Below are 27203 nucleotides of genomic sequence, written 5' to 3'. Positions count from 1 at the left end.
CTAGCTGTTTGAATTTATTACCATAATAACATAGTGGGCTAAAAGTAAATTTCCTCTGTAAGCAGTTTAAATTTTGTAACAAATAGAAAATTCTGTTATTATAATTTGTAGTAATCATTTGATACAATTCAACTCTTGTTCATTTTTATATCTGTATGGAAAGCAATGGCCCTTAGGTTCACAAAATAAGGACTGGTTTTTGTTTTTTTATAACGGTGAAAAAATCAGGATACTACCGCCATCGATGAGAGACTTCCTAATACTCCGCTAACTGAACATCAACATTTACTTTACCTGAACATAAAATTTTAAAATACTGAAGTTGTTTGGCATACTTCATGATCAGGTAAGCCTAGAATTCATTGCACTTCAGAAAATAAATAATTTGTTCCGAGACATTATTAAAAAGTTCTTAAACTAAAAAGCTTCCATTAGGCTGGAATAATCTGAACAGTTTACAAAAGATTCCAAAGGAATTTAAGTTAAATGTTACTTCAGTTTGGTTAACTTTAAGTTCATATTTTTTAGGGGACTGAAAAAAGAGTATTGGGATCTTTTTTCTTTGACGGAAATGCAAAAAGCGATTCATTTCTTGAGAAGTTTTTATTTCCAAACTGTTAAACAAACATGTGTTTGGCAATGGCTATCTCTATGTTTACAATGAGAAAAGCCACCTCCTTACTATGCACTTCAAATTAGAGAGAAATAAATAAATTATGCCTGAATGAATAGAACACCAAAAAAGAATTGAATTTGACTTTTCATTCTGGGGAATAGTCAATGACTGCGACTATAAAGGGAATTTTCTTCAAATCCAATAATCTGAACCACCTCAAGTTGCAATTGAAAACTACATTTTATAAATCAGGACAAGACAAAGCTCTTAAAAATTTCCTTTATCAATTTTATTTCCTAATTGACAATCCGAAGAAGGAGTAAAGGTAAATAAATGACTAGATCTCCCCTTTGGAAGACAACCATCATAAAAAAGAGCATACAATTTTATAAAATTCATCAGCCTCATTATCATTCATTAAGTTGAAAATGGGATCCCAGAAAGCATTATTAAGGAAAATTATTGCCTCTAAAATTAAAAATTTAGGTGCTTTCAATGATGTAAAAATCAGAAACTGGCACCAAATTAGGGAAAAGAGTAGACCCATCTTACTAATTTATGTATAACATAAATATTTATTTTATGTAAAGATTTTACACCAGAAGAAACCTAAATAAAAGATAAATACAAATGATAAAAATTAGGTACAATAAATACCAGGTAAAAGGAATATAAACAAAAAATATATAGTAAGTTAAGTTTTGTAAGTAATTTTTGTATTTATTTAATTTTTTGAAAGATATTTTCAGCAGATGCTTTTCACATTTTACACTTGACAATCCGAGAAATAAACATATAAATTTTTCCATAGGCAGTGATACAAAGACAAAGTTTAACACAGTGCATATACACATATATATATTAGTATAGCATGGTTAGCAACACCATATTTATCAATAAAAGTACCAAATATAAAGACCAAACTAGCAAGAAAATGCACTTTTGCAAAATTTTTACACAAACTGTCATAGCATTGATGTGCCATACAATTGTCAGAACAAAGACAAAGCTTTTTTTCTAATAAAGCATTCTTTATTAAATAATGTAATAATTCAGAGCTGTAAAACATGAGAACAATGACATAATTATCATTTCATTTAATTAGAACTAACTTTTAAAGATATAAGTACAGCGAGGTAGTTTGCAGTGGGAGTTGGTAGAACATAATGAGGAGGTGATGTACACTGCTTCATACTTAGGCTTACCATACGTCTGTGATTAGCCTGGATAGTTCGGGGTTTGAGAATTTTATGACTGGCGATTTTTTTTAATTTTGGACCTATATTTTCGACATTATGCATTTTTAAATATTCTCTTGACGGCCTTGCATTTCTCAGCTGACCTTGGAGTAAGTGCTGATGTCAATTTTGAGGAGGCGTGGCTACCGGTCTTGTCACGACGTTTTATTTAGTCATTTGGCAACACAACAGGGGTAATGTGTTTATGTTGTTTTCATGTGTGAATTAATTCATCTACACGTTTTTGATTATTTTATCTCTATTCGTTTTTTTGTCTCGACGTTTAGCAATGGGCAAAAGAAAAAGTGTGTTTAATGTTGCAACAGGAATACAAATTTTTGAAATTGTGTAATGACAGTAACAATGAACGTGTTTATTGCACACTATGAACTGGAGAATTCTGTTGCACATAAAGGAAAGGATGATATTGAAGACTACGTGAAACTAGCTAAACATAGGAGTGCTATTAACACTACCACTTCAGGCAAACGTAAGAGATCTTTTTAAAGTCAAAGATGGGAATAACTATAACAGTGATCTGGAGTGTGCTGCTAAAAATCTACATTTTCATACCACACTGCTAGACATGAACTTGATTTCAAAATATCAGACTGCACATCTAAACCGGTTAAAATGTTATATGACCCAAAATTCATCTGCTAGAATCAAAACTGAGGCAATTATTATTAACGTTATTTTGCCACTATTTATATTTGATAATGTGTTGCATTCTTTGGAAAACATTAATTATGTAACAGTAACGTAATGATAGATAGCTCAAACAGAAGTGAAGTAAAACTTACTCCAATTGTTGTAAGATGTTTCAGTCTGGAGGAGGGAATTCAAGTTAAACTTTTAAATTTTGATTAAATGTCTTTTGACTTGCTCTCTTTTGCAGTGTGTTAAAAAATACAAATTTCAAGAAATGTTGGTTTGTTATACTGCTGATAACACTAACAGTAATTTTGGTGGTGTGAATAGAAAGGCAAATGAAATTGTGTTCAGAAAAGTTCAAAGTGATTTAGATAGACCTATTTGAGGAATTGGTTGTTCAGCCCACATTTTGCACAATTCAGTACAAACAGCATGTGATTCTCTACCCTTGGAAATAGAAGTTATTATAAAAGTTTGTAAATATTTTCCCATATATTCAGTAAGAGTAACGAAACTTGCATAGTTTTGTGAATTTGTGGAAACAGATTACAAAAAAGGTATTATCTTATAGCAGCACAAGGCACCTTAGTTTGTTACCAGTAATACAGAGAATTCTTTTCATTTTTGATGACCTAAAATCATACTTCTTATCTTGTGACAAATGCCTAAAATTATTATTTGATGTTTTGAAAATCTAGAAAGTGAAATGATTTTGAAATTTTCATATAGTACTCTACAGTTATTTAATAATGTAGTTCTGAAATTGGAAGCTAATTCTATCACAGCAACAGAAATATTTCAGACATATTCTGAATTAATTTGTCAACTTAAGGAAAGAATACCCACAAATTTATACCATCTTCTGCCAAAGAATTGCTACACACTCTAAAAGAAAAAAATGATATTCAGGAACAAATATTCTAAAAAGTAGACAATTTTTATAATTCTAGTATCCAATACTTACTGTACCAATACTACTGTGGAGAACCAGTTTAGATAAAGTTAGTAAAGTTTCAGTGAATAAATTTACAAACTGAAATTACCTGGTCTGATTTAGAAGAGTGCACAAGTTGTTAATGAAATTATAAAAGATTTCATAAATATTAATGACCTATTTGATGAACGTACATTGTTGAACCAGGTTATTCAAAACCAAAGTGTGGGTTGTGGTTCAAGTTCTGTAAAAGTACCAGATACTATTGAAGAGAAGTGGAAAGCAATTTTTAAGGTGTTTCAAAAGATTGATATTTCATGTTGCAATATTTCTAAAAGGTTGAGTTTGCGATGTCTTTGCCTAGGACATCTGTTTCAGTTGAGAGAGTTTTTTTCAATTACAGGGAACATTTGGTTTGCAGAAAGGGGTAGAATTTCAATATCTACTGTTAAACATCTGCTAAATGTTAAAATTAATTCAGAACTTTCTTGTTGTGAATTTTATGATGTGGTTAAAAGAAACAAACCATTTCTGAAAAATAATCATGTCTAGTGAAAAATACAACTGATTAAATAAAGTTTAATGTTTCAATAAACTGTTCAGACTTTTAAGTAATTTCAAAAATATGTCCTGGGTTGGACTCAGAAAAATTTGGTAAGCCTATTCATACTTGATGAAGCAGCAAGAACCTTGGTAACATTTCAATTTAAAAATTTGGTAATAGTGATAAGATATCATCAGCAGAAGTGGTGATAATCAAGTACCTTAAGTACAGCAACAGATTTGCCATGCATCCAAAACTAGTCACAGAAGTAGTCTATATTAAAAAAAAATTTTTTTAAATCTACCCAATGAACAGGAATTAGATAGCTAGGAAACTTACATTATCAGTGAAACCTTCATTCTCAGACAATGGTAAGAAACAAACATCTAATAGCCTTTTAGAATTACAAATTTGTCAAACGTTTTTTGAAAAGATTTCAATCATAAGAACAATAAACTGTTAATCCCTACCTGAAGTTTTTCCCTGGTAAGATTCAATACTTTAGATATTTCTAAGCAAAGTTTATGCTTTTGACTGGAATATAATCACTAGGCAGTGACAGCTTCATTGTCATTAAATCAATGAAATGAATTTGGCAAAGGGCTGCTAAGTGCCCCGTAAACCCTTTGTCTGGTGACAGTTAAGCTAGACACTTGATCAGTGTTCAGCAGCATTGTTTGGGGACGTTATTGGGTGACTGGTAGTAGACCAGGAAGTCTCCTGCCTTTTGTACTTCATGAGGCAAAGGAACTATATAAGGATTTTACAACTAATGACCACATTGTCAGTTTTGGTGGATTTCGAAAGAATTTGGAAATCGCTACTGCGCCTAGTCTAGTTTTATATACATCTAGTTTATGTATAAATGTTTTTCGTTCGTCTTACGGACGCAAATCTTAAATGATTTTGACGAACTTCGTGGGGTGATGTAAAATTATTGGGAATAGAGCCCTATTCATTTTTAAATGAACTGGTTCACAGGAACCGAAGTTAACAAAAAAACTGGGGTTTTGGGTACGTTTTCAAGGAACCGGAAATCCGCTCTTCTGACGCACTTATTATAAGGAGAAATTGATACCATGACACCTTTAAGAATTCAAATATAGTTTCTCTTAGTTTATAGTTTCAAATATAGTTTTCTGGTTGCATTTAAAATTAGGTGGCAAAACGATTCTGAATAAATCCTTATCGTCGGATGTAGCTTGAAATTTTGCGGAAGAATGTTTTTTATAGATTACAGGACTCCCTTATCAAACTACAAATATTTGTGTTCCTCTTGTGAATTATTCCGACTATTTTTAATATACTAAATAAAATTACTAGTTCTGTCGCAAAAATGTAAATTTTACTAATGTTAGTATACGTATCATTTGCAGGAAAAAATTGTCTTATATTCTAAATACATCTCACGCTGATTCTTCTTACCCGAAAATCAATATATTACCACCTTTAAAATTCCTGTAGTCAATGCCTAAGAAATAAAATCAGAGAAATTGAAATATTTCTTTCCAGAGAGTCATCAGATTTTGCATGCTTTTCGAAACTGATTGACTATCACAAAAGTGATTTCTCAGCTTAGTAATTTCACGCTTGCTGAAGGTTTTTATAGAACTGCACATAAAAACAGGTGATTCTCAAGTTTTTTTTTGCGATTATCTTTTTGATAAGCTGTTAAAGTTACCATGTATTCGTAGAAGAAATTAATGATTTGTGGTGTGTCAATTCAGAATTACAGTTTAAAGTTGATTCTGACAGTATTTTACAAATCTCGGTCTGGTTCTTTTGAAACTTTTCTACTTTTTTCTTGATGATTAATTCTCCATATGAATTTAAAGTTTGTGCGTGGGAGTATGAAATGAAAATCTTGTAACGTATGAAAAATGATGTGCTTCCTCAGGACTCAAATCCAGGACCTCCGGATGAATGGCCGAGACGCTACTACTCCGCCAAGGAGATCGGCGTAAGTATGTAAATATGTCTACTGGAAGCTTAATGGTTATAGCAATTTATTAATTTCAAAGAAATTGTGAGAATAAAACAACCTTTTTCATACAACTCTACTTTATGGTAATAATGCATGAAAAATAGTAACATTTAGTTTCTATTAAAGAATAAAGGATTTTACAGAAGAAATAAGTATGGCATTACAGTAGAATGTTAATAATTACTGAGTGAAGTAATATAAAATAAAGATGTTCCAAGAGGAATTAGAGAACAAATAAAATTGACGATGTTTTGTAAAGATAGGCTAAAAAGAAAGTAGATCATACTTAAAGCATTTAAGAGGTTCAATAAAAAATATAGAAATACGATGACTGAAAAATGTTTATATGTAGACTAATAAAAAGGATGTGAGAAATGTACTGAGCCGGAGAGACTATTATAAAATAGAAAGGAATTATGGCGCATTAAATCAGTTAAAAGATCGAAGATGAAAAAATTCACCATTGACACAGTTTATTCGTGTTTTAACATGAACATTTCGATGATGTGTTTCTTTATTTTACTCTTAATAATGAAAAATTTAATTTGCTTTTCTGGGACTACTGTTGAAAAATTGTTCTCTTAAACCTACCTCAAAAATTAAATTCAGTTGTTACGTACAACCGTCAATGCTTCCTGAAGAAACACCAAACTGGTAAAGGTATTCGGCTGTTGGTAACCATGTTTAGCAAAACCGTTGTATATTTGTTTAAAAGCGATAACAATATCTTAAAAATTAAGTATATAATGAACTGATTTTCTGTGTTTTAAATTTAGCTTTAATTTTTTAATTATTAAGTTCACTTTGAAGACATTTTATTTTTTGTTAGGTATGTTATGTTTTTGTGTTTACTAACGTATTTGTTGTAGGTTATGTTCGTTTCGATTGTTATGTTTGAATGGCGTGTTTAAAAGTAAAATATCAGAAATATAGATAATTCGTAGTTGTTTTTATGATTCAACAAAGTGCAATAGTTTACGTACGACTGAACTCGTTGCATACATTTAAAAATAAATAAAGGTAAGTTATTGTATAATTAAAACTGTAATATTAATTAGGGAGAATTATTCTCCACTGGGTCCCAATCTTCTGTGTTGATGTAATATTAATACACTGAACACGTACCACTTTTGTAGTGTGTACATTAAAGTTCAGTATTACAGATACTGGCATATTCAGTAATTTTTATTTATTTTTTTTATATTTCAACATTTACATTGTAAGTGCCTATACAGTTTCTTTAAAATTCCATTTTTTTTTTTGGACTTTTTCCATCTTGCATTCAAAATTCTACAGAAAATTAACCATTATGTTTAGATATATCATATAATACACCATTTTGATCAGAGACCGTTGAAGAATTTTATTTCTACTATTATTGTGTTTTCATTTATTGTGAGAGAGTAAAGTAAAATATATGTAAATTTTCATACTTGTTATTTTGGTTGTAGAAGTTCTATTTCATGTATGTCAGACTAAATACTAACTGAAATTCTGGTATATACAAAATAAGCAGAATTTTATGACGAAGAAATACATATAAAAACCTTATTATTTATCCAACAAAAAAAATATTTGCACACAATAAAGCATCACTTATTCCTTATTTTCTTGTTTTTGATCATCAAGTGCTTGAATAAATGTAAAATAAAGCACATTTTGTAGTTCTATACCAATATTATAGTTGTACAAAGACAAACTCTACACAAAAACAAAAAACTAATCTTTAACTAAACATTTTTCAAGTAATAAAATATTTATTTTTTATGAACTTATTCTGAATCGCTGCTCTCTCTCTCTCTCTCTCTCTCTCTCTCTCTCTCTCTCTCTCTCTCTCTCTCTCTCTCTCTCTCTCTCTCTCTCTCTCTCTTTCTCCACAATAGAGGCCTCCAGTCTATGAAAACAGGATGAGTGTACACCACAATTATAACCAGGGCACCAATAATGAGACCTTCCCCTTTTCCTTGTAGGCCCACAAACTGCGCAAAGCCTCTTCTTATGATCTGGAGGATGGGTCAACTGACGCTGGGACCTGGCTGCTTGAGGAATCAGATCGACTACGGTTTTTCTGCGCTCTCAACTAATGCTTCTAGAATACTTACAAATTGTCTTCTTTCAAGTGGTTTTGTTACTTTTGTACAAACTAGCATTTGTAAGAGCCATGTCAAGAATATAAAATATATTTTTTTTTTCCAGTAACTATGAGAGTTGCCCTTGTACAAGTTAGATGATAAATAATTTTGTCTTACATCAGCGCCCCCCCCCCCCCATAAACACATTATATTTAGTAGTACAGGATTTATCACCTCTCTTCTAGTTTTACTCCTAATTAATTTATCTTCTGCTTTGGATACTGATGTTATCTGATAGATGGGCTTTGGGTTTTCTTCTCCTTATAACCCACTAAAAGAATTTTTTTTTGTCCCCAATTTTGTCTGAACAACAGTTTTAGACAAATCTTTAGTACTTTTGTTTACAGTTCCAGTCAGGTAAGTGGACCTTTCCAGCAACTCTTTACACAAAGGTAATTTCGTATAATAATTACCGCAAAAGAGATTGGTAACTTTTATCTAATAATCTTGTTTTAGTCATGAGATCCATAATATTTTGAGTGAACCTCCATCATTAGCTAAAAAGCTTTTCTCACTGTAAAGTTCAGTGTAAAAACATTACTAACACTGTCACAAATTTCAAACTTTTTTATCCAGAATTTTGCATGGGGTTGGTTAGGCATATATTAAATATATATACACTGATTTTTCATGCCAATTAAAAAGAGTGTTTATCTGAAAGAGACAAATTTTACTGAGGGATAAAATGCATTTTGAATGTCTCATTCATTGCATCTAAAACTTTTCTGACCTTACACCATGGATAATAATCAGGGTGATCCTTTGTTACACCAAGCTTACTGTTGAGTGTCAGCATGGAAGATATTAGTTGAAATTTTTTTTTTATAGAGGTGGAGGAACTCCATTTATGAGCACTTAGGCAGTGTTGGGCTCGCTAATAGGTTCTCCAAGTTATTATTAGGTGTGTATGTGTTCCTGCACACTACTGACTAAACCTTCACCCATCTTGGAAACTGCTTATGCAGCATTACTTCAGGAAGGGGGAAATGCCCGCTCACACAATCGTACAGCAGTCAAGGAACACCGATACACACAAATAAACACCAATACAATCACACGGTCAACACAAAGATACAAAACACAGACAACACCATGACACAGCAAAGCACAATATGCTCACACACACACCTCACAGGTAAACACCAAATGTGCACAACAGTCAAACAAATTTCCATACACACACACGTGCACGCGCCCAACATCATGCACACTCTCAGATACTTACCACATACTTTCACAGAACTTACCAGGATGTCCACAGTCTAAGCTTCAGAAGAGGGAAACTTACCTATGGGCTCGAGCCAGCAAAGCGACCACAGCTTCATTGCAGCCAATTAACTCCCACAAGGTCAGGGGCCCCCTAGACACACGACCATAGCCCTTTTTTTCTTCTTTTTTTTTCCTGTTTAGCCTCCGGTAACTACCGTTCAGATAATACTTCAGAGGATGAATGAGGATGATATTTATGAGTGTAGTCTTGTACATTCTCAGTTCGACCATTTCTGAGATTTGTGGTTAATTGAAACCCAACCACCAAAGAACACCAGTATCCACGATCTAGTATTCAAGTCCGTGTAAAAATAACTGGCTTTACTAGGACTTGAACGCTGGAACTCTCGACTTCCAAATCAGCTGATTTGGGAAGACCCATCCACTAGACCAACCCAGTGGGTTACGACCATAGCCCTGTTCGCTGCATAGCAACCCTTTGGCTTGTAGCCCCCTTCGGCCTTCTTTAGCGACATGCAGTTTGTCTACAATTACTTTGGCAAATCTCGCCACTGCATTCTAGTTCAATTCTTTTGCAAACATATTCTGCTTGAAGTCTTCAGGTAAGAACATATTTCTTTTGCCCAAAGTGTCCAAGACTTCGCCACGCTCTAGTTCAAAACGGGGATACCAGAAAAAGACACGATAAGATGTCTCTTCATTTCTACAAACAGGGTAACTATTCTTATAATTGAGCCCAAATCTAAACAAATAAGCACTAAAGCTCCCATGGCCTGTTAGAAGTTGCGTTAAATTGAAATCCATCGAGCCATGGGTTCTCTGGACCCATCCACCAACGTTCCCAATCAATCTCTATGTCCACCTGCCTTTCGCACTGTGGATCCACCTCTCTTGCCACACACCTATCAACTCCTCCATAATATCCAAATTGATATGTTTCTTTTTGGCAGCAATCAGTGGTCTGTGTTGGCGTAACCTTCTCCATTTAGTTATCTCTAGGTCAATTGGGAGCAATCCAGCCATCACTTTGACCGCCTCCCAGGATATGGTCCTGTAAGCAGCCATCACCTGTAGACAGCATTTCTTATGAAAGGACTCCAATTCTCCTTTATATTTTCCGTATACAACATCTGCCCAGACTTCAGAACCATATAAGAGCGTAGCATGGGCCACTCCTGTCAGTAGTTTCCTCCGTTGTTGATCTGGGCCTCTACAATTTGGCAGAATCCCGGCTATGTATCGCATTACCTTCTCTGCCTTTTCAGTCTCTTTGAGGGCATGCCTATCAAACCTCAGAAGAGTGTCAAACCAGATCATAGATATTTAATGGCAGGTTTCGACAGTGGTTTTCTTCTTCAAATTTCGACCGCCAATGTCGGTCTTCTTTTTGTTGTAGAAATCACCATGATTTTGGTTTCTTTTCAGTGCCATGGCAGACCAATACCTTCCATCCAGGAGCTCACTGTAAAAAGAAAGCCCTTATCTTCTCAGGTGTCTCCCTCTGAGTATCTACCTCCACAACCAATGCAATGTCGTCAGCATAACCGACAACTGTCACACCAGTAGGAAGGGGAACACCTGCTTCGTCGACTGTACAGGATAACTGCTGAAGTATCAATCTTTCCAAAATCTTGGCAGTCCTATCAATCATTGATAGTGGATGATAAGAGGCAGGGAGTACCCGTCTTCGGTATCAGTACTAAGCGTTGTCGCCTCCACCTTCCTGTAAATACATCTTCCTTCAAGCATGCATTATAGGCATTCAAAAACAGCACAGGATCAGTCCAAATTGCCAACTTACTAATTGCGTTAAGATTACTGATTGCAAAAGATCAGGTCCTGGTGCTCTATCTGTTGAGATTTGACTTACTGTTGCATCAAGCTCCCTGGAAGTAAGCAGCGGTATCATCCTCACCTCAGCCACCTCATTCACAAGCACCTCACCTCCAGCTGGAAAGAGCCCCTCCAACTAATTCACAATCTCTCCGGACTTACAAGTCATTGGTACTCTGGGTCTTAGTGCTTTTCTAACCAGTAATTGATACAGTTTATCCCAAAGATTATTTTCCTGTTCAGCAATAAAATGCCTTCAGCATTCTTTCTTTGATTCTGCTATCAGCTGAGCAAGCTCCTTCTTCTTTACTTTATAAAATGTCGAATTTGCTGCCCTTGCTGAGTAAAGATAGGATCTTGTCGCCGCCCTCCTAGCCCTATATTGATTGAAACCTGTTGTGAGACATTGTTTCATGAAAAAATGGAAATACTTGTGATTTATTTGTATACCAATAATCTGCAACATTGTTTTTCTGTGATTCATTCCCATATTTATAACACCAATCTACTTTTTTACTTTGAGAACAGTTATATTAACCTACATATTCAGCACAGGCAGCCATTTCATTGAACTTTGTCATATTTTCAAATTAGCCCCTTTTTTCAGCATATAAATTAGTTGCCTGGCTAAAATATTTCAAATATTATTTGTAAAAAAAAAAATAAAAATAATCTGAAGGTTTTCAGGTGGCAGGTTTCTTGGTCCATTAATCTCACATTAAAGTTAGCTGCAATATAATTTTTGGGTTCCAGTGGATAAACCCTTGTCAATTTAGAAGCAACATTAGCAACAGTTGCAGGTGATGGACCATTATTATTGGGTAAAACAGGCACAGGTGCACGATTATCTGGAACTGGTGTAGGAGCATGGTAGTCAAAAGTTTTATTTGACTACCAGTGCAGCAGTGTCTGTTTAGACACTGCTGCAGGTTCAGATTGTGTCATTATTTCATTATCAGAATGTTGATTACTTGCATCACAAAATTCATTGCAATCAGGAACATAATCACGCTCAGATGAACAACTAAACAGTGTTTCATATTCTGAATCTGGTAATTCAGCAGCTGAAATATCACTATTAGTTTCATCATTATTGGTGAGACAAAAAGATCGATAAAGTGTCTCTAATTTACTGGAATGCTCCAACATATCATTTACTAAGATAATAAAACACACAAACAACACGATAACTGACACAATGCAAAGTGACACGACTTCTAAACAAGACACGTAACCTCAACAGATCAACAAAAGCACATTTATTTGTGGCCTTTGTTATAATGCTGGCAGTAAAGAATCGATGTTATTTAGTGATGGAAATAAAAAACAATTCTTGTTCTTTTGATCGACACTGTATTCGATAGTATTTTGACTCTCAGCTATGTATATTAATACAAATGATCACAGAACTGCATTAACATTGCAGTAGTGACTTTGGCATTAGACGATAGCACACAAAAGTTGCAACTGAGATGTTTGGCAGTTATTGGGTTGAACTCATAATTTGTACCTGTAACCACATAGAGTATATGAGCATATTATTATATTAGTTAAAAAAACCTGTATAATAGTATTTTGAGCACCCTAATTATTTAAGAACAAAAGTATTGAGAGTATATTTTTAATAATTACAACATTCTTCATCTACATGCTGATTAATAAACAGGGTACGCCAACCTGTTATAGCAGTACTGTTATGGAAGTTATAATTTTTATCATTGTAGATGCATTGTGAGGAACTAAATTGCTGACAATACACTGTATAAGCAAAGTAGTATTTATTTATATTATATATCTTGCTTTTTTCAGTTCAACTTATTAAACTTGCTTCAGAATTTAAAATATAATCCCTTGCATGATATAAAGTCAGTAGTGTGAGCACAATGAATTCGAACAATTTACGACACTATGCTTATAAGTTAAGATTTCTTGTGAGGGATGCCAACATTTTATTTGCTTTCTCAAAGTAATAACTGTTATATAAAAAAAAAAAGCTGAAATGTTTTAATCTAATGTAACTTCAGCATGATATGTTCTGTGACATATAACATACTCTTCCATTATATGTCAAGAAAAGCTATTAATGATTCTAGTAGTAATGTTGTAGTAATCTAGTTGTTTTATTACTGTATGTTATTTTATTATGACATCCAACACTGTAAGTTACTCTACATTCTATGCATGTTTGTACACATTCATATTGGGCATGATCATACAATTCTATCAAGCTGATTATTAATCATCAATTAACATAATTTTCCAGTCGTATTTTTACTTTTCATAATCTGTCATGAAGTTTAGCTGAACAAATGGAATTGTTGTTTTGTTTTTATAGGAGCATGCCGTTCTGCACATCAATGGATGTGAACAGGGAGGGGGGCACGACATGATTTTATGAATGGGTGCACAGCAGGAATGGTGGATGTGCTCCAAGGAGAGAGGTATGAATATAAACAGGTGTACATTTAACCACCAAAATACATTTCTGACTGGTTCTAAATTACCATTTTGAACAGCAAAAATAGTATATTCCATTTATGTTTAGCAAAGGGCTTAGCATCAAGCAAATCCTGTAAACATGACTTAGAAATCAATCACACTACCTTCTTTGGGCTGGTGTAACTTATGTACAAGGTTTGTGCTTATAATATCATTAAAAATCCAGTGATAATCGGCCGACCCAATATGACAGTTGAAATTGACAACAGTGTGTTCACATGACAAAATCTTAATGTTGACCATATATTGCCTCACCCATGGATCCTTCGGTGGTTACTGCCAAGAAAGTAAGGTATGTTTTTTGCCAGACTGAAGCATACAAATTTTAATACTTTTAATAACAAATTACATAAAAGTGGGTTGACATTTATTTTGGACGAATGACAATATTGAGGAATTGCAAACCTACTGGGAAACTACATCCAGCTTAAACAGTTAATTATTCATAAAATTTTGTAGATCCATAAATTGGAGCCCATACATAAACAATAGAAAATACATTGAAATTAGCAAAATTCAATGTGGTACAGATAGACATGATAGATTCATATTTTGTATTAAAGTTCATTTGGTGTCAGTCATATAAATCACGGATTATTTTAGAAAATTCTTGCTGAATAAAAGGTAAGTCAGTATTTAAAACAATATAACTAAAACAAGGGGCCAGCCAAAAAACCATCATTTCAGGTACTTGTTACATATAGCAGTTATTACACATAACTTGTAACAGTAGCAAAATTTTTTTTTTAACTTTGTCAGTTGAAAACTAACATTAGTGTTTGTTGACACATAATGAAAGAGTATCATAACTTCTGATATGTGTTGTTTCTTTTAATATATAAATTAACATGTTGGTACGAAAAACCTTTTACTTTGTGTTATATATTTAGAGAGTCTAACCGTTCACAAATATTATCTTAAACCTCTTGATTTCTTAAATATTTCTGTTGAACCCCAGAATGAGATGATCAGTTGTGATTTGTTTGGCAGTTTATTTTGATGTCAGAGAGCTAACAGCTTGAAGCAGTAAGCTGTTGAATTTTCCAGACCTTATTATTCATTGTATAGCAGGAACAGTCATGCTTTCTACTAGGGTGCTCAAACTCCACAGAGTGGTTGGCATTAGAACCAGAAACAAAAAGCAGGTTTTTTGGACAGATCTGCTTGTGGTGTAGCCACCAATGGTGTTGAAACCTTTGTTGCAGAATTAACTATAACTTGCTTATGGTGGCTTTTGAGTTTTAGTCTTGGACTAGGCAAATTTATTAGCTCTGTTTTAACTTAGGTACCTTTGTTGCAGCATACGAAGTCTGTTCTGAAAATAACCGAACTTTATATTTTTAATCTTTATTATTATTAATTTTACAAATTATTGATTTTTATCCCCTTTAAAGTACTCCCCTCCCCCATTCCCACACTTTTCCCAGCACTGTTTTCATATTGCAAAGCAGTCCTGGATAGTTTCATTTGAAATGGCCTTAAGGTCCATGATGAATTTATGTTGTCATCAATTAGTCTCAAAATGGCATCCTTTCATCACTGATTTTAATTTAGGAATTAAAAAAAAAAAAATCACAAGAAGCCATGTCTGCTATGTAGGGAGACTAAGGAAGGTGAGTCATCTGAATTTTGGCATAAAAATGATGAATTGACAAAAGTGATTCTGCAGGCGCATTGTCATGGTAAAGGAACGATGAGTTGTCTTGCCACAACTCTGGTCTCTTTCTGTGGATTTTTTTATGCAACTGTTACACAGTCCAGGATGGCCATAGTAATTAGAAAATCATTAAGAATAAATTTTTATATATTTTTTTTTTTTTGGCTGAAGAATGTAGAAGTAATCCCTATTATTACAAGAGCTACTGATCCTGATTTTGATCAAGCTGATCCTTTAATATTTTATTCTTCTTTTATTGGAGAATATAAAATACAAATAATAATTTCATGTATAAAAGCTAATTTTAGTTTGCTTTTTACTTTTTTATCATTAAATGTTTTTAAAAATTATTTTATTATTATTATTATTACTATGATAGTCATACAATGGTACTATGGCAGTCATGACAGTATTCATGACATTAATTAATTGTTTTTGTTAGTTTATTCTATCACATTTGTTAATTTATTCTTTATAAAATAACTAAATTTTCATTATGCACTTTCTCTTGTGTTTTTCGTAGAATTATTTTACCTAAGCATCTCAGCATAAGTTTACTAATTAAGTAAATTTTTATTAAAACGATTTCAATAACTGAAAGTGTAATCTCCAAACCAAGATATAAAACTCATTTAGAAGTCATCAGTTTAAAAGATTATTCAAGAAAAATGAATTAATTGGTGTAAATAAGTTAAGAACTTGTGTTGTAATGTATCTAGTATTTGAAAAGGTGGGTCCATAGTGCACTGTGGCATCCCCTCCGCTGCTCTTAATTCACTCAGCGATTCTCCTTATACCAGCAGCCAAAGTTGTGTATTCCAAAAATCAATTAATTTGCACTGACTTGCACATATCTAAGTATGATGTCACTATTATAGTAATGAAATATGTTCTGGTAATTTGTTATAAATAAAATTATGCCTAATATTTTGTTCAAGATGTATGTGAAGTAATTTATTTATTTATTTCTTGAAAATATGTCAAATATGTATCTTTTTTCAAGAATGTTAAACTGAGGTTTTGCTATAAATAAACAATAACAATGGCATAATACAAAAGTATATGAAATGAGTTGTTTATTATAGGCTATAATGTTATTTTATTTTTTATGAATTAATTTTTATTACAGCTGAAATTACAGTTGTCATTTTTATTACATATAAATTAATTTTCTTTTTATTTATTTGAAAAAAATTATGAATATTAGAGAAATACCATAATAAATGTAAAATTAATTTAATTAATTAAAAATTCTAATTTTTATTATGTTTTATAAATGTAAAATATACAATTATTTTATACAAAATAATTTATATAGTAGCTCAAATAAATAAATACAGTAGAATAAATAAGTAACATGAAATAAATAACTAATAATTAAAATATAACAAATTTAATTAAATAAGTAATAGGAAAGATAAATATACGGTAGAATAAACAACAATAAAAAAAAATAAAATTAATAAATTAAGGTCTGCATCATCTGGAGGTGTTACTTTTGTGGCAACCAGTGGCGTGCATTCCGCATGCTAGGTTACAGGAGAGCTGTAGAGAAGGCAAGCAGAAGCAGCTTGTATGGAGGACCCACCTTTAGATTTTACATATACTAAACTACTAAATGTTATGTGTCTGTCAAATAGCTACGACAATGGAATTTTTTTAAAGTATTATCAATGATTATTTCAGATAAAAAGCTACCTACAAGAAATTATTATAATATACTCCTAAAAACTTCATATTGGAAAATGAATTCATTGGATCATGTCGGTTTTCTGAAACTGTGTGTTTTGACTGAAACAGCAGCAATGAAAGTATTAAACAATATTTATAGTTTTTTTTTTCCCCCGTGTAGCGCTAAGTTCTGCTTTAAGTGAGTGCGGTAATACTCCTGAGGGCTGGGAGCCATTGTACTACCCTTGTAAACTGTACTACCCTTGTAGCCATTCATAAGATAATTCAGGTTGATGTCAAGTTTTTTCACATGATATTAAATCATATCTTAGTACAATATTGTGTAGTTGAATAGAAGACTAATGCCAAGGAAGATACCCAAAGACACTGAATGTATTGTTGCTTCCCAAGAGGTAGATATGCGTTTTTGGATTAGAATGTTTTGAATATGTTTTCTTGCATTATCAAATCTAATGATTGTTTTTTAGTAAGTGTTCTGTACATTGTTGTACTATAATATTTCGTAGTTTGTTGGTGATGTCCCCCTTATTTGTTGTTGTTAAAGGATACTTATGTTTGTAGCATCTGGGACCACTGTTAGATAATGCTTCAGAGGGTGTGATGTAATTGCAATTTTTTTACTTGTGAAAATGCCATGCCTGAACGGGATTTGAATCTGGGAACTCCGGATGAAAGGCCGAGAAGTTACCACTTGCACATGAAGGCTGGCTGTTGAAGGATATTTGCAGTCTCCCGTTTGACTCTTGATTGTTTAAGCTAAAGCTCAAGGATTTGTTTTTTGTTGTGCTAGGTTTTATTCACTCTTTCTAAAGTATTTTTTTAGGCTGAGGTGTGGTTTCTAATTGTTCCCAGTTCTACGTTTGGTATATGTAAATCATTGATGTAATCAAATTTTCTTTTGGTTAAAGTCATGGATATAAAGTTTAAATAGAACAGTTAAAGAACTATTAAGTTAAATAGAACAGTAACCCCATGTACTATTTGCCTTTGCCTTTTTAATCCTACTAATTTTTATCAGTTAATCCCTCCTTTCCTCTTCATTTTTGTTTTAAAGTTGTAAATAAATTATGTTTTAACATTGATGTAAAATGAGCTTTCAAATTATGTAGATATAGATAGAGCAATCTGTTAAAGCAACCAGTGTTCATGCCAACAGATTCCTACCTCTTTATCCTTTTATTTGTTCTCTAAATTTTTGTCTATAAATTACATATCACATATGTTTAGTTATCTAAAAATTATGCTGCCTTTTTAATATACTCATATAAGTTAGGAAAAAAATTGTTTGAATGGTTTTATTCTGATTTTCAAAGGTAATGATGGAGTTTTCCAAATCTTAATTCTGCAATTTAGTTTCCCAACAATACGAACTCCTTAATTCCTCATTATCACAATTACATAATTATTTTTATTCAAAACTGCTTTATTTAACTAGTGAGCATTGTATTTACTAGTAACCCAAAAGCTACTTTTACAAACTTAAATTTGTCAAGTTACTATTGTCATTTTTATTATAAAGTTGTTTCTTTCCAATTAGGTTCTGAAATCAATTTTTTTGCTTGTTCTTAAAAGTAAGTGTTCAGTTAATTTAAACTCTTCTTTTAATTGCTTACTTAATTTTTGCAGCTTAAATATTTTTATTGAACATGCTGATGATTTGTTTAAATTTTGTGTTTTTCTTTTAATAAATTATGTTTCATCTCATAAAAAAATTTAATATTTTCTGATTGCAGTTATGAAAAAAAAATAAGTAAATAAAGAATTATATGAAACCTTTAAAATATGCAAGAATCACATACTGATCGTTTAATATTCATCTATTGTATAACTGTAGCACTGCTAGCCGTTTGTTTATTTCTACATGGATTTTTTCCTGTTAAAAGTGTTAAAGGATCATTTTCTTCTGTAACTGATCTACCGGTGCAATTAGGTGATCATTGGTTAGTATTAAATTATGCTTATTTTTTCTATAGTGCTTTTATTATTGTTATTATGTTTTTATATTTTGTTTATTTTGTTTTTGTTTCATTTATTTTATTATGTTTTTTTTTATATTATTTATTTATTTATTTTTTGTATAGATACTATGTTGGAGTAAAATCATAATTATTTGCCTTTGTTACAGTAATGGGGGAAAAAGTTACTACTTTCTATATAATATTTATATGTAACTTTATTCTAGAAATTTTTTAAATTACTTATTTAATTTTATAGGCTGTGGTTTGTATCCTTAAATAGTATAACAATTTTTTTCAATTTGTTTAGTCATTAGCTATCCTTTTGGACATTCTGTCTTTCTCCCTTCCTTTTATTCTGTCTCTTTCTGCTTCCTTTGTGCGTTACTACTTTATTTATTTATTTTTTTTACTGCTGATTGAATTTACTATTTAAACATGTCCCTTTATTGTGGCAAATAAGTCAAACTTTTGAAACAGTATTACTTTACTGTGCCCATATAATATGAAAGTTTTTTGTTATAACATTTGATCATTTTGAATAGACATTTTTAAATTTGTAGATCTTTTAATTTCGCTGCTGTCTTTGACCTATAAAAAATTTGAAAAAATATAGAATATTTTTGAATGGTGATAATTATGAATTATTAATATTCTTACTAATATTATTTAAGCTTTAAAAATTTGATAAAAATACATGGTTGGTAGAATTTTTAATTAGATAGTTATATTTATAAGTACATTGTATTAGTAGAATCATAATTTTTAGATAAGTGGATGTTATCAGTCTGCATTCTAGGTAATTTTATACAACTCATTGTTTTCATATAAATATATGTAAAAAAACAACTATTTCATATTTCTTTTCTTTTTTTATTTAATTACAAGGGAAAATCAAATATAAACGATATTTTATTTTTAAAAAAAACTATTTATTGAAAAATAAAAAGCAAATATAATTTATTTTTCTACATAGTTTCCTGCATTAAATAAACATTTTTCCCAGCAAGCAGGAAGGTTTCTTATTGCAACATTGTAGAATGTAGCTGTTAGTGTTAGTGGCCAATTGTGCATGAATTCTTCCAAGCCCTCAAGTTTCATCTTCAAATCGTTGCCCTTCTACAGCTTCTTTAAGCGGCCCAAACAAATGAAAATCGCAGAATGATAGGTCTGGGCTGTAGGGAGGATGATCATGTTGATTCCAGTGCATTTCTTCTAGTTTTGAGACTGTTAGAGCTGCAGTATGTGGTCTGGCATTGTTGTGGATGCGGATGGCCCTGAATCGATTGGTCTCATCTTCTGTGGCGATATGCAGCCCTCACCTCGTTCAACAGCTTGCAGTAGTAAGCAGCATTGATTGTGTGTTGCTCATGCAAAAGTCAGTGAGCAAAATGCTTCGCCAGTCGAAAAAAAACAGTTGAAAGAACCTTGCCAGCTGATAGTTTTTGCTTTCACTGTGGCTGCCTCCCCTCTGCTCCACCACTCCATATTGGCTTGTTTCGATTGGGGAGTGTAGTGGTGGACCCACGTTTCATTGTAGGTGATGATCCAACTCAAAAATGCATCACCTTCTTTTGCAAACCTTACTATAAGCTTCTGACAGACCTTCAAATGTTTCAACTTCTGATCTGCGGTCAGAAGACGACGGACCCATCTGGTGGCACACCTTTACAGAATTGTACATCATTTGTGGTGATTGCTTGACAGCTCACCATAACTTATTCTGACCTGTTCTGCAATTTTGAATACTCTCACCCATTGATCCTCTTCAAGAATTTCTTGAACTGTGCAAATATTTTCACCTGTAATGCTGGTCACAGGACGGTAATCATGTTCCTGATTTTCCATTTGTTCTTGTCCTCCCTTGAACTCATTATGCCAGGTAACCACACGAGTCGTTGACAATGTTTGGTCCCCGAACTCAATCTCCAGAAAATTTCTGTCGCTTGAACTCCTTCGTGAGCAACAAATTTTATAATTATGAATTGCGCAGTGGAGGGGTGCACCTGTTGCTCTGATATCATGAGCATTACTGACAAATTGGTTGGGAGTGTGGAATGGTTGGTTCTCCCCACTAATAATGACACTACCTAAGCATACTAGAAGTGTGAGACCAGTCCTACCAACCATAGATGCTCAGGAACAAAAATCCTGTTTATATTTGATTTACCCTCGTATTATAAATCGTGGCAGAAAAATTGAATATTAATGTATTAATATTCAGTTGTATTAAATTAATATATTCGTGGCCTTAAAACTAAATATTTCAAGCAGCTTAGTTAAATTTTTTTTTCAACAAAATGTTTATAATAATAAAATTATATTTAAACTCTGTATTATTGATAAATATTTTGTTGAACAACATCTTAATATCAGTGTATAATAAATAAATAAATCAATAAATATAATAAAAAGTTAACTTTAAAATATTATTTTCTTAAAAAATCAATTGTGGAAATGCTTTTTTGGTGTACATTATACCAATCATAATGCTAATTCATGATGTCTGTCATAACAGATACTGCAAAAGGAAAACATAAAAAATACAGAGAGGAAATAAGGATCTTTATTTCAGCAATAAATAATCGAAACAAATGTGTTTTAAAAAGTTGTGACCTTGAAAAAATTATGACAATGAGTTGTGAAAACAAATTATGACCTTACAATTAAAAATATTGTGAAATGTATTCTAACGAGAAAAAAATCTCATTTAAGAAATTTTAATAAGGTACATTAGGAGTGTGTTAGTTTTTGAGTAGGACAAAACAGACATCAGTAAATTAGGCAAATTGAGAAGAATTTTTTGTTATACATAATATTCAAAATGAATTGTGTTATATCTATTGTAATTTATATATTTTATTTAATATATTCTATTTTTGAATATTTTTTTCTAAGCCTTAAAAAGATATAAATTATTCTATGTACTTTATTATAACTTCAGAATGTCAAGTGTGAACCTCAAAAAATCATGTAGTTAAACGATTTTAACCATCATTTTGACATAGAGGATGTTTAAATTGCTCATTTTAATGGGTGGAGCCATCTTGATAAGTTCAAGTGAAAACAAGGATACATTCTGCATTTATATTTAAAAATGTAATTGTAGATTATAATTCTCTACATTATTGATACAGGAAATAGAGTTATCATATTCTGTTATTTTTTGCCTCCAACACGTTCCTTAATTATTGTCTTAATTATTATTCTCCTTGCACTACTATGTTTGTGGAAATAGTGCACAACAATTTATTTAGTGACAGTCATGGTTATGTTTCTTTGTTGATATTGAAATTCCTTTTGTTGTTTTTGAAGTTGAAACTAAATAAATTTTTGTCTGTATTTTAGCTTCAATATTTAAAAGAAATGATATTTTAAACAGATTGCATTAACAATCATCCTAATCTGTTGAAGAAATGAGAAAACAATGTGAACTAGTAAATTTAGTGCATGGTAAATTGGTATGGGTGCATTTCTTGTGAGAAAGTACTGTAACCTATTATGCTTTGGAAACATTCATGATTGAATGGTTAGGAAAGATTTTACTGCATCTGAATTCATATAGCTGTATTCATGCATTACCATATGTATCTAAGAAATGGAAATAAAAATATTTTGTGTTTCACTGACTTTTAAAATATTTAAATGATTGTTGATTTCAGGTTAGATGTGGATAAACACTACATTCCAAAAATTGATAAATTAGTTATGATTGTTATAGATGCCATTAGATATGATTTTATATATGGTGAAAACGGTTCATCCAATATGCCATACACTGATAAACTCATTAAAAATAATAAATGTTGCTTGTTTAAACTGAAAGCTAATGCACCGACTGTTACCATGCCAAGAATAAAGGTAATTTGATAATATTAGTTAAGATGTGATAAAGAGAAATGAAGTAATGCTGAAATTTATAATGTTAAAAGAAGCTAAAAAAATTACTGTTACTCAGTGCTCCTGGTGACAAACATATGACTATTAAGAATTAGTTAGTTTTTTTAGCTTTTCCAAAGAGATTGATAGTTTAGCAGTTACAAAAATTGCAATAGCAAATTTTGAAACAGTACAGAACAAATTATTGTATGTAAATATCCAAAAAAAAACATGTATTCCTTGGTTATATATTTTCCATGGAAAAACATGGTTATATTCCAAAAAATAACATTAATAGCTGAAGTATATGTTTACAGTGTCAGAAAAAAAAGGGTATAAGTATTTTTCAGTATTTTTCAAAATTCAATTACATATACCACTTTTTTGAAGCTATGTATTTTGCTTATGTTAAACCAATAATCATTATTTTATCTAAATTACAAGTCTAGGTAGATGTTTTATTGAAAAAAAGTATTCAATAAGTTCATTTGTATGTTTGCGAAAAAAGCAGTAAGTAGTTTTTTTCTTAACCCTTTTTCTCAATTTGATTATCACTGTTTCTCACAGGAGGGAGTGGAACAAGTCAAAAACAGGTTAATCCATAAATAGACATTTTTGTGGGGGGGGGGAACCAATTTAAGTGGACATCATTTTTCTTAATCAATAAAATAATCTACATTCAGATATAAAAATCAGATATTGAAATCTGGATATATTAAATGGGTGTGTGGTAAAACAACTTCTATGTTTTTTGTTTATATATTTTTTAAATTTCTTTTTAGTCTCTATAAATATACTACATAATTTTATATTAAAATTTTCTTTTGTTTTTATATTTATTTTCTTGCACATTTAGATAATATTGTATAATTTGTATCACATTAAGATTGTCTGTAGTCTTTCTCTTTTTTGTAATTGTCATTTTCTGAACTATAACAGATGTAAGTATTTCCAGAAAACAATTACAGTTATGCTAGAAAATCTGGTAGGAGCTAAAATCTAATTTTTTAATAGGCAGGGCATATGCAATGTTTGTAATGATTTTCTAATATGTGATGCATAAACTAAAACTCACTGATACTGGAAAACCTTTTAAGAGTTCTCTGCTATATCAGGATTGCTCATTGTAACCTACAACTTATCTGTTCGACAAAAAATTGTGTATATAAATCTTGACTTGTTTGCAACGGAAAACTTAATTTACATATCTAATAAATTATATTTAACTACATGGACATCCACAGTATTTACGCTATAATAATGATATAAACAAAATATTAACTGATCATAATAAATTATTGCGGTAAACAACAAAGCTCTTTTGACTCTATGGTAGCTTCAACTGAAGTTAAAGAACTGATATTCTAATGCAAAAGAGAACTATTTTGCACTGGGTATAATGACTAGTGACACTACACTATTAATTACTGAGATGACGTGTTCAGGAAATCACAGTTATAAAAAAGAGATAGGTTACAATCTTAATGTAATATAAGACTGAACAACTAAGAATAATATTGTGATTATGAAGACTGAATAATGTTATGCAGTTTAGACAAAAGACTGTTTTTTTCTTGTGGATTTAGTTCCTGTTGAGATATGGGATTCAGTGGACAACTGTGATGAAGATGCCACTTTTTCTCCTTGAACAGTAATTTTAGAGTAGTCATTTAATGAATCATTTGAGTATGAATGATCTCAAAAAAAAAAAGTAGAAGTAGGTGAAAATGTTAGCTCGTGTAGATAAAAATAATTACCCACCTAGTGGGTAATTTTGTATAGTGAAAAAGAGGACACAAAATTTAAAAAAAATGATGATTTAGATAATACTGTAGTGGTGTTACCTTTGAAAAGAAAATATAAAAAGTTTATGAATGAAAGGAATATGAAATAGCTTGGTATGTGACAGAAACAGGAAAATTGAGAAAAATATTTATAATACATTTCCACCATATAAGATAAAGTGTAATGGACTTTTTTGTATTTAAACTCTGAAAAGATGTAAATGCTGAATTTTTGAGAATGGGAACACATTCAGGTAGAATAATATATTCATCATAAAATAGTCACTGAGGGACAAATTTGGACTGTAGGGAGGGTGGTCAAGGGTTTCCCAGTGCATCTTTTCCAATTTAGCCCTTGTCAAAATCACGGTATGCGGCCTGATGTCATAGTGAAGGATGACATCTCTGATGGGCATACCCTGTTTTTTTGTTTCAGTAGGTGACTTTTGTTGATTATAGCAGCTGGTAGTAGTTAGCCGCATTTACCGTTTGTTGATTGTGGAGAAAATCAATGAGTAAAACTCCCCGTGAGTTAAAAAAAAAAATGGTTGCAAGAACTTTTCTGCCTGACAGACAGGTTTTGGCCTTCACTGGGCAGCCTTCATCCTTCCTTCACCACTCCTTTCTCACAATTTTTGACTCCAAAGTATAACGATGGACCCGTGTCTCATCACATGTGACAATACACCTCAAAAAATTGTTCCCTTCTTGATTCAGTAGTCTCTTGCAGCTCTCCAACCTGACCTATTTTTGATTTTCAGTCAACAACCTTGGAACCCATTGAACACTAATTTTTCTAAAGCCAAGGTGGTCAGTGATAATGGATTAGCACTCCTACATGTGATACCACTTCTGACGTGATTTCTTCAGCAGTTAACCAGTGATCACCTTCGTTCGATAAGTACTCGAACAGCACAGATGTTGTCAGTCATGAGACTTGACCTTGGGCATAGATCACGATTCATTTTCTATACTTTCTCACTCACCCTTAAATTATCTGGCTCAAATATACACTTGGTTTTCAGGCAGTGTAACGATCGCACACTGTACCTTTAAACAAGTTAAAATTTATGCGGGTTTAACGTCTTCATTAGTTAAAAACTTTATGATTATATGTTATGCAACAGATGACAGAATCTCTTGCTCACTTATGGGTGTACTGAGGACAGAACAGAGTGGAAGAGTTAACAAAGCTGGTTCCCCCTCTTCAACGCACCTTCCACTCTGCCATCCAGCTCAGAACTGCTTGTTGCTTAGAATAGAAAATTACCATTTAAATTTGATTCACCCTTGTATACATCACCAAAACGCAGTAATTAGTTAAGTTAAACTTCCATAATAATTTCAAAAATTAATATGGTAAGTTAAACTATTTAATTACTGTGTTTTGGTGATATATATATATATATATATATATATATATATATACACATATACCATATATAATCAGGACTGGTAATTGAACTGGAAAAAAAAGTGAAAGGTAAAGTAGAAGTACATCCTGACCCTGTAGAACATCCTGCAGTACATCCTGACCCTGACCTGTAGAAGTACATAGGGGAAGACCCTCTCCATGTGATGATTTTGGTTGTCATGCCACCTCCTCTGTACCTAGCCCTTATGGGCTTTACCAGAGGTCTTCTTCAGTACCTTGGCAATGACATCTTTCAGTCAAGCCTCAGCCAGGATGGCAAATGCTACACGAATGTGAATACCAAAGTGACATTCTCATTGGTGTACTATTAACTAAACTCCAAACAAAACACATCTAGCCAAGACTCAAACAAGACTGAATGACTTTCTAAGAACAAAGGAACTAAACTCTACATACTCGAAAGGTAAAAATGAGTTCAACACACAACAAATCATAAAACAACACAAAACCACTAACAAAACATAACAATAACAATAAATAATGTAACATGACAGTAACATAAAACATAACTAATGAAAAATGTAGAAGTACACCAGAGGACAAGAAACTTTGCTTCTTTACTTTTATATAACCTAAACGTAGACAATTTATTTCATGTTAACCTTTGACGTTTCTGATAAATCTATTGAAACCATAATTAAAAAATCAAATCTGTATAGTAGGACATCTGTAAAAAATTTAGAGGAAAATATCCCTCAAGAATATGCATCCAGAGGATGCTATTAATGTAGTTAAAGAGCACATCATTCAGTACTCTTGTATGCTGATTGTTACTGCAGATGGGTTACTAAAAAAAATACTATCTGTCATTCTATAAACTAAAAAAATTGTAAGAAGACAAAACATTTTGTGATGAAAGGAAATGCATATCTCAAACTGTTTATGGAAAGAATTCTTATCAAATGAATATTTTTTTGAAAAAGTTTGAAAATTGTTACATATCATGCTTGAAACACTACAGAAATGAAAATAAAATGTTCTACAAGTGATAGTGAATGGACAACCGACCAAAAGTCTTGAAATTACAAGAAAAGGCTAACAATACAATATAGAAACAGTATGATAAAAAATTAAGCATTGAAGTTTCTAATAAATTGTAATAACTTTCAGTTTGCAACAATGGCTTCTTATACCTGT

General features: G+C 31.8%; 1 protein-coding gene across 2 annotated transcripts in view; it reads left to right on the top strand.

Moving 5' to 3' along the window:
- The first annotated feature begins 6652 nt into the window (after positions 1 to 6652).
- Positions 6653 to 27203, top strand: part of PIG-G (phosphatidylinositol glycan anchor biosynthesis class G) — a 64148-nt gene continuing 43597 nt past the window's right edge. Inside the window, exons 1-4 of one of the 2 annotated variants that reach the window (XM_075360947.1) lie at positions 6653 to 6990; positions 13501 to 13606; positions 18747 to 18953; positions 22631 to 22829. In XM_075360947.1, the coding sequence (XP_075217062.1) occupies positions 18796 to 18953; positions 22631 to 22829 (357 nt within the window). In that variant the 5' untranslated portion in view covers positions 6653 to 6990; positions 13501 to 13606; positions 18747 to 18795. The remainder of the gene's footprint in view (positions 6991 to 13500; positions 13607 to 18746; positions 18954 to 22630; positions 22830 to 27203) is intronic. The other variant, XM_075360948.1, reaches the window with a different exon arrangement.

This window comes from Lycorma delicatula, chromosome 3 (assembly GCF_047948215.1).
Source record: "Lycorma delicatula isolate Av1 chromosome 3, ASM4794821v1, whole genome shotgun sequence".
Taxonomy (NCBI): domain Eukaryota; kingdom Metazoa; phylum Arthropoda; class Insecta; order Hemiptera; family Fulgoridae; genus Lycorma; species Lycorma delicatula.
The sequence above is the reverse complement of the archived record's forward strand: the minus strand, read 5'-3'. Positions and strand labels throughout refer to the sequence as shown.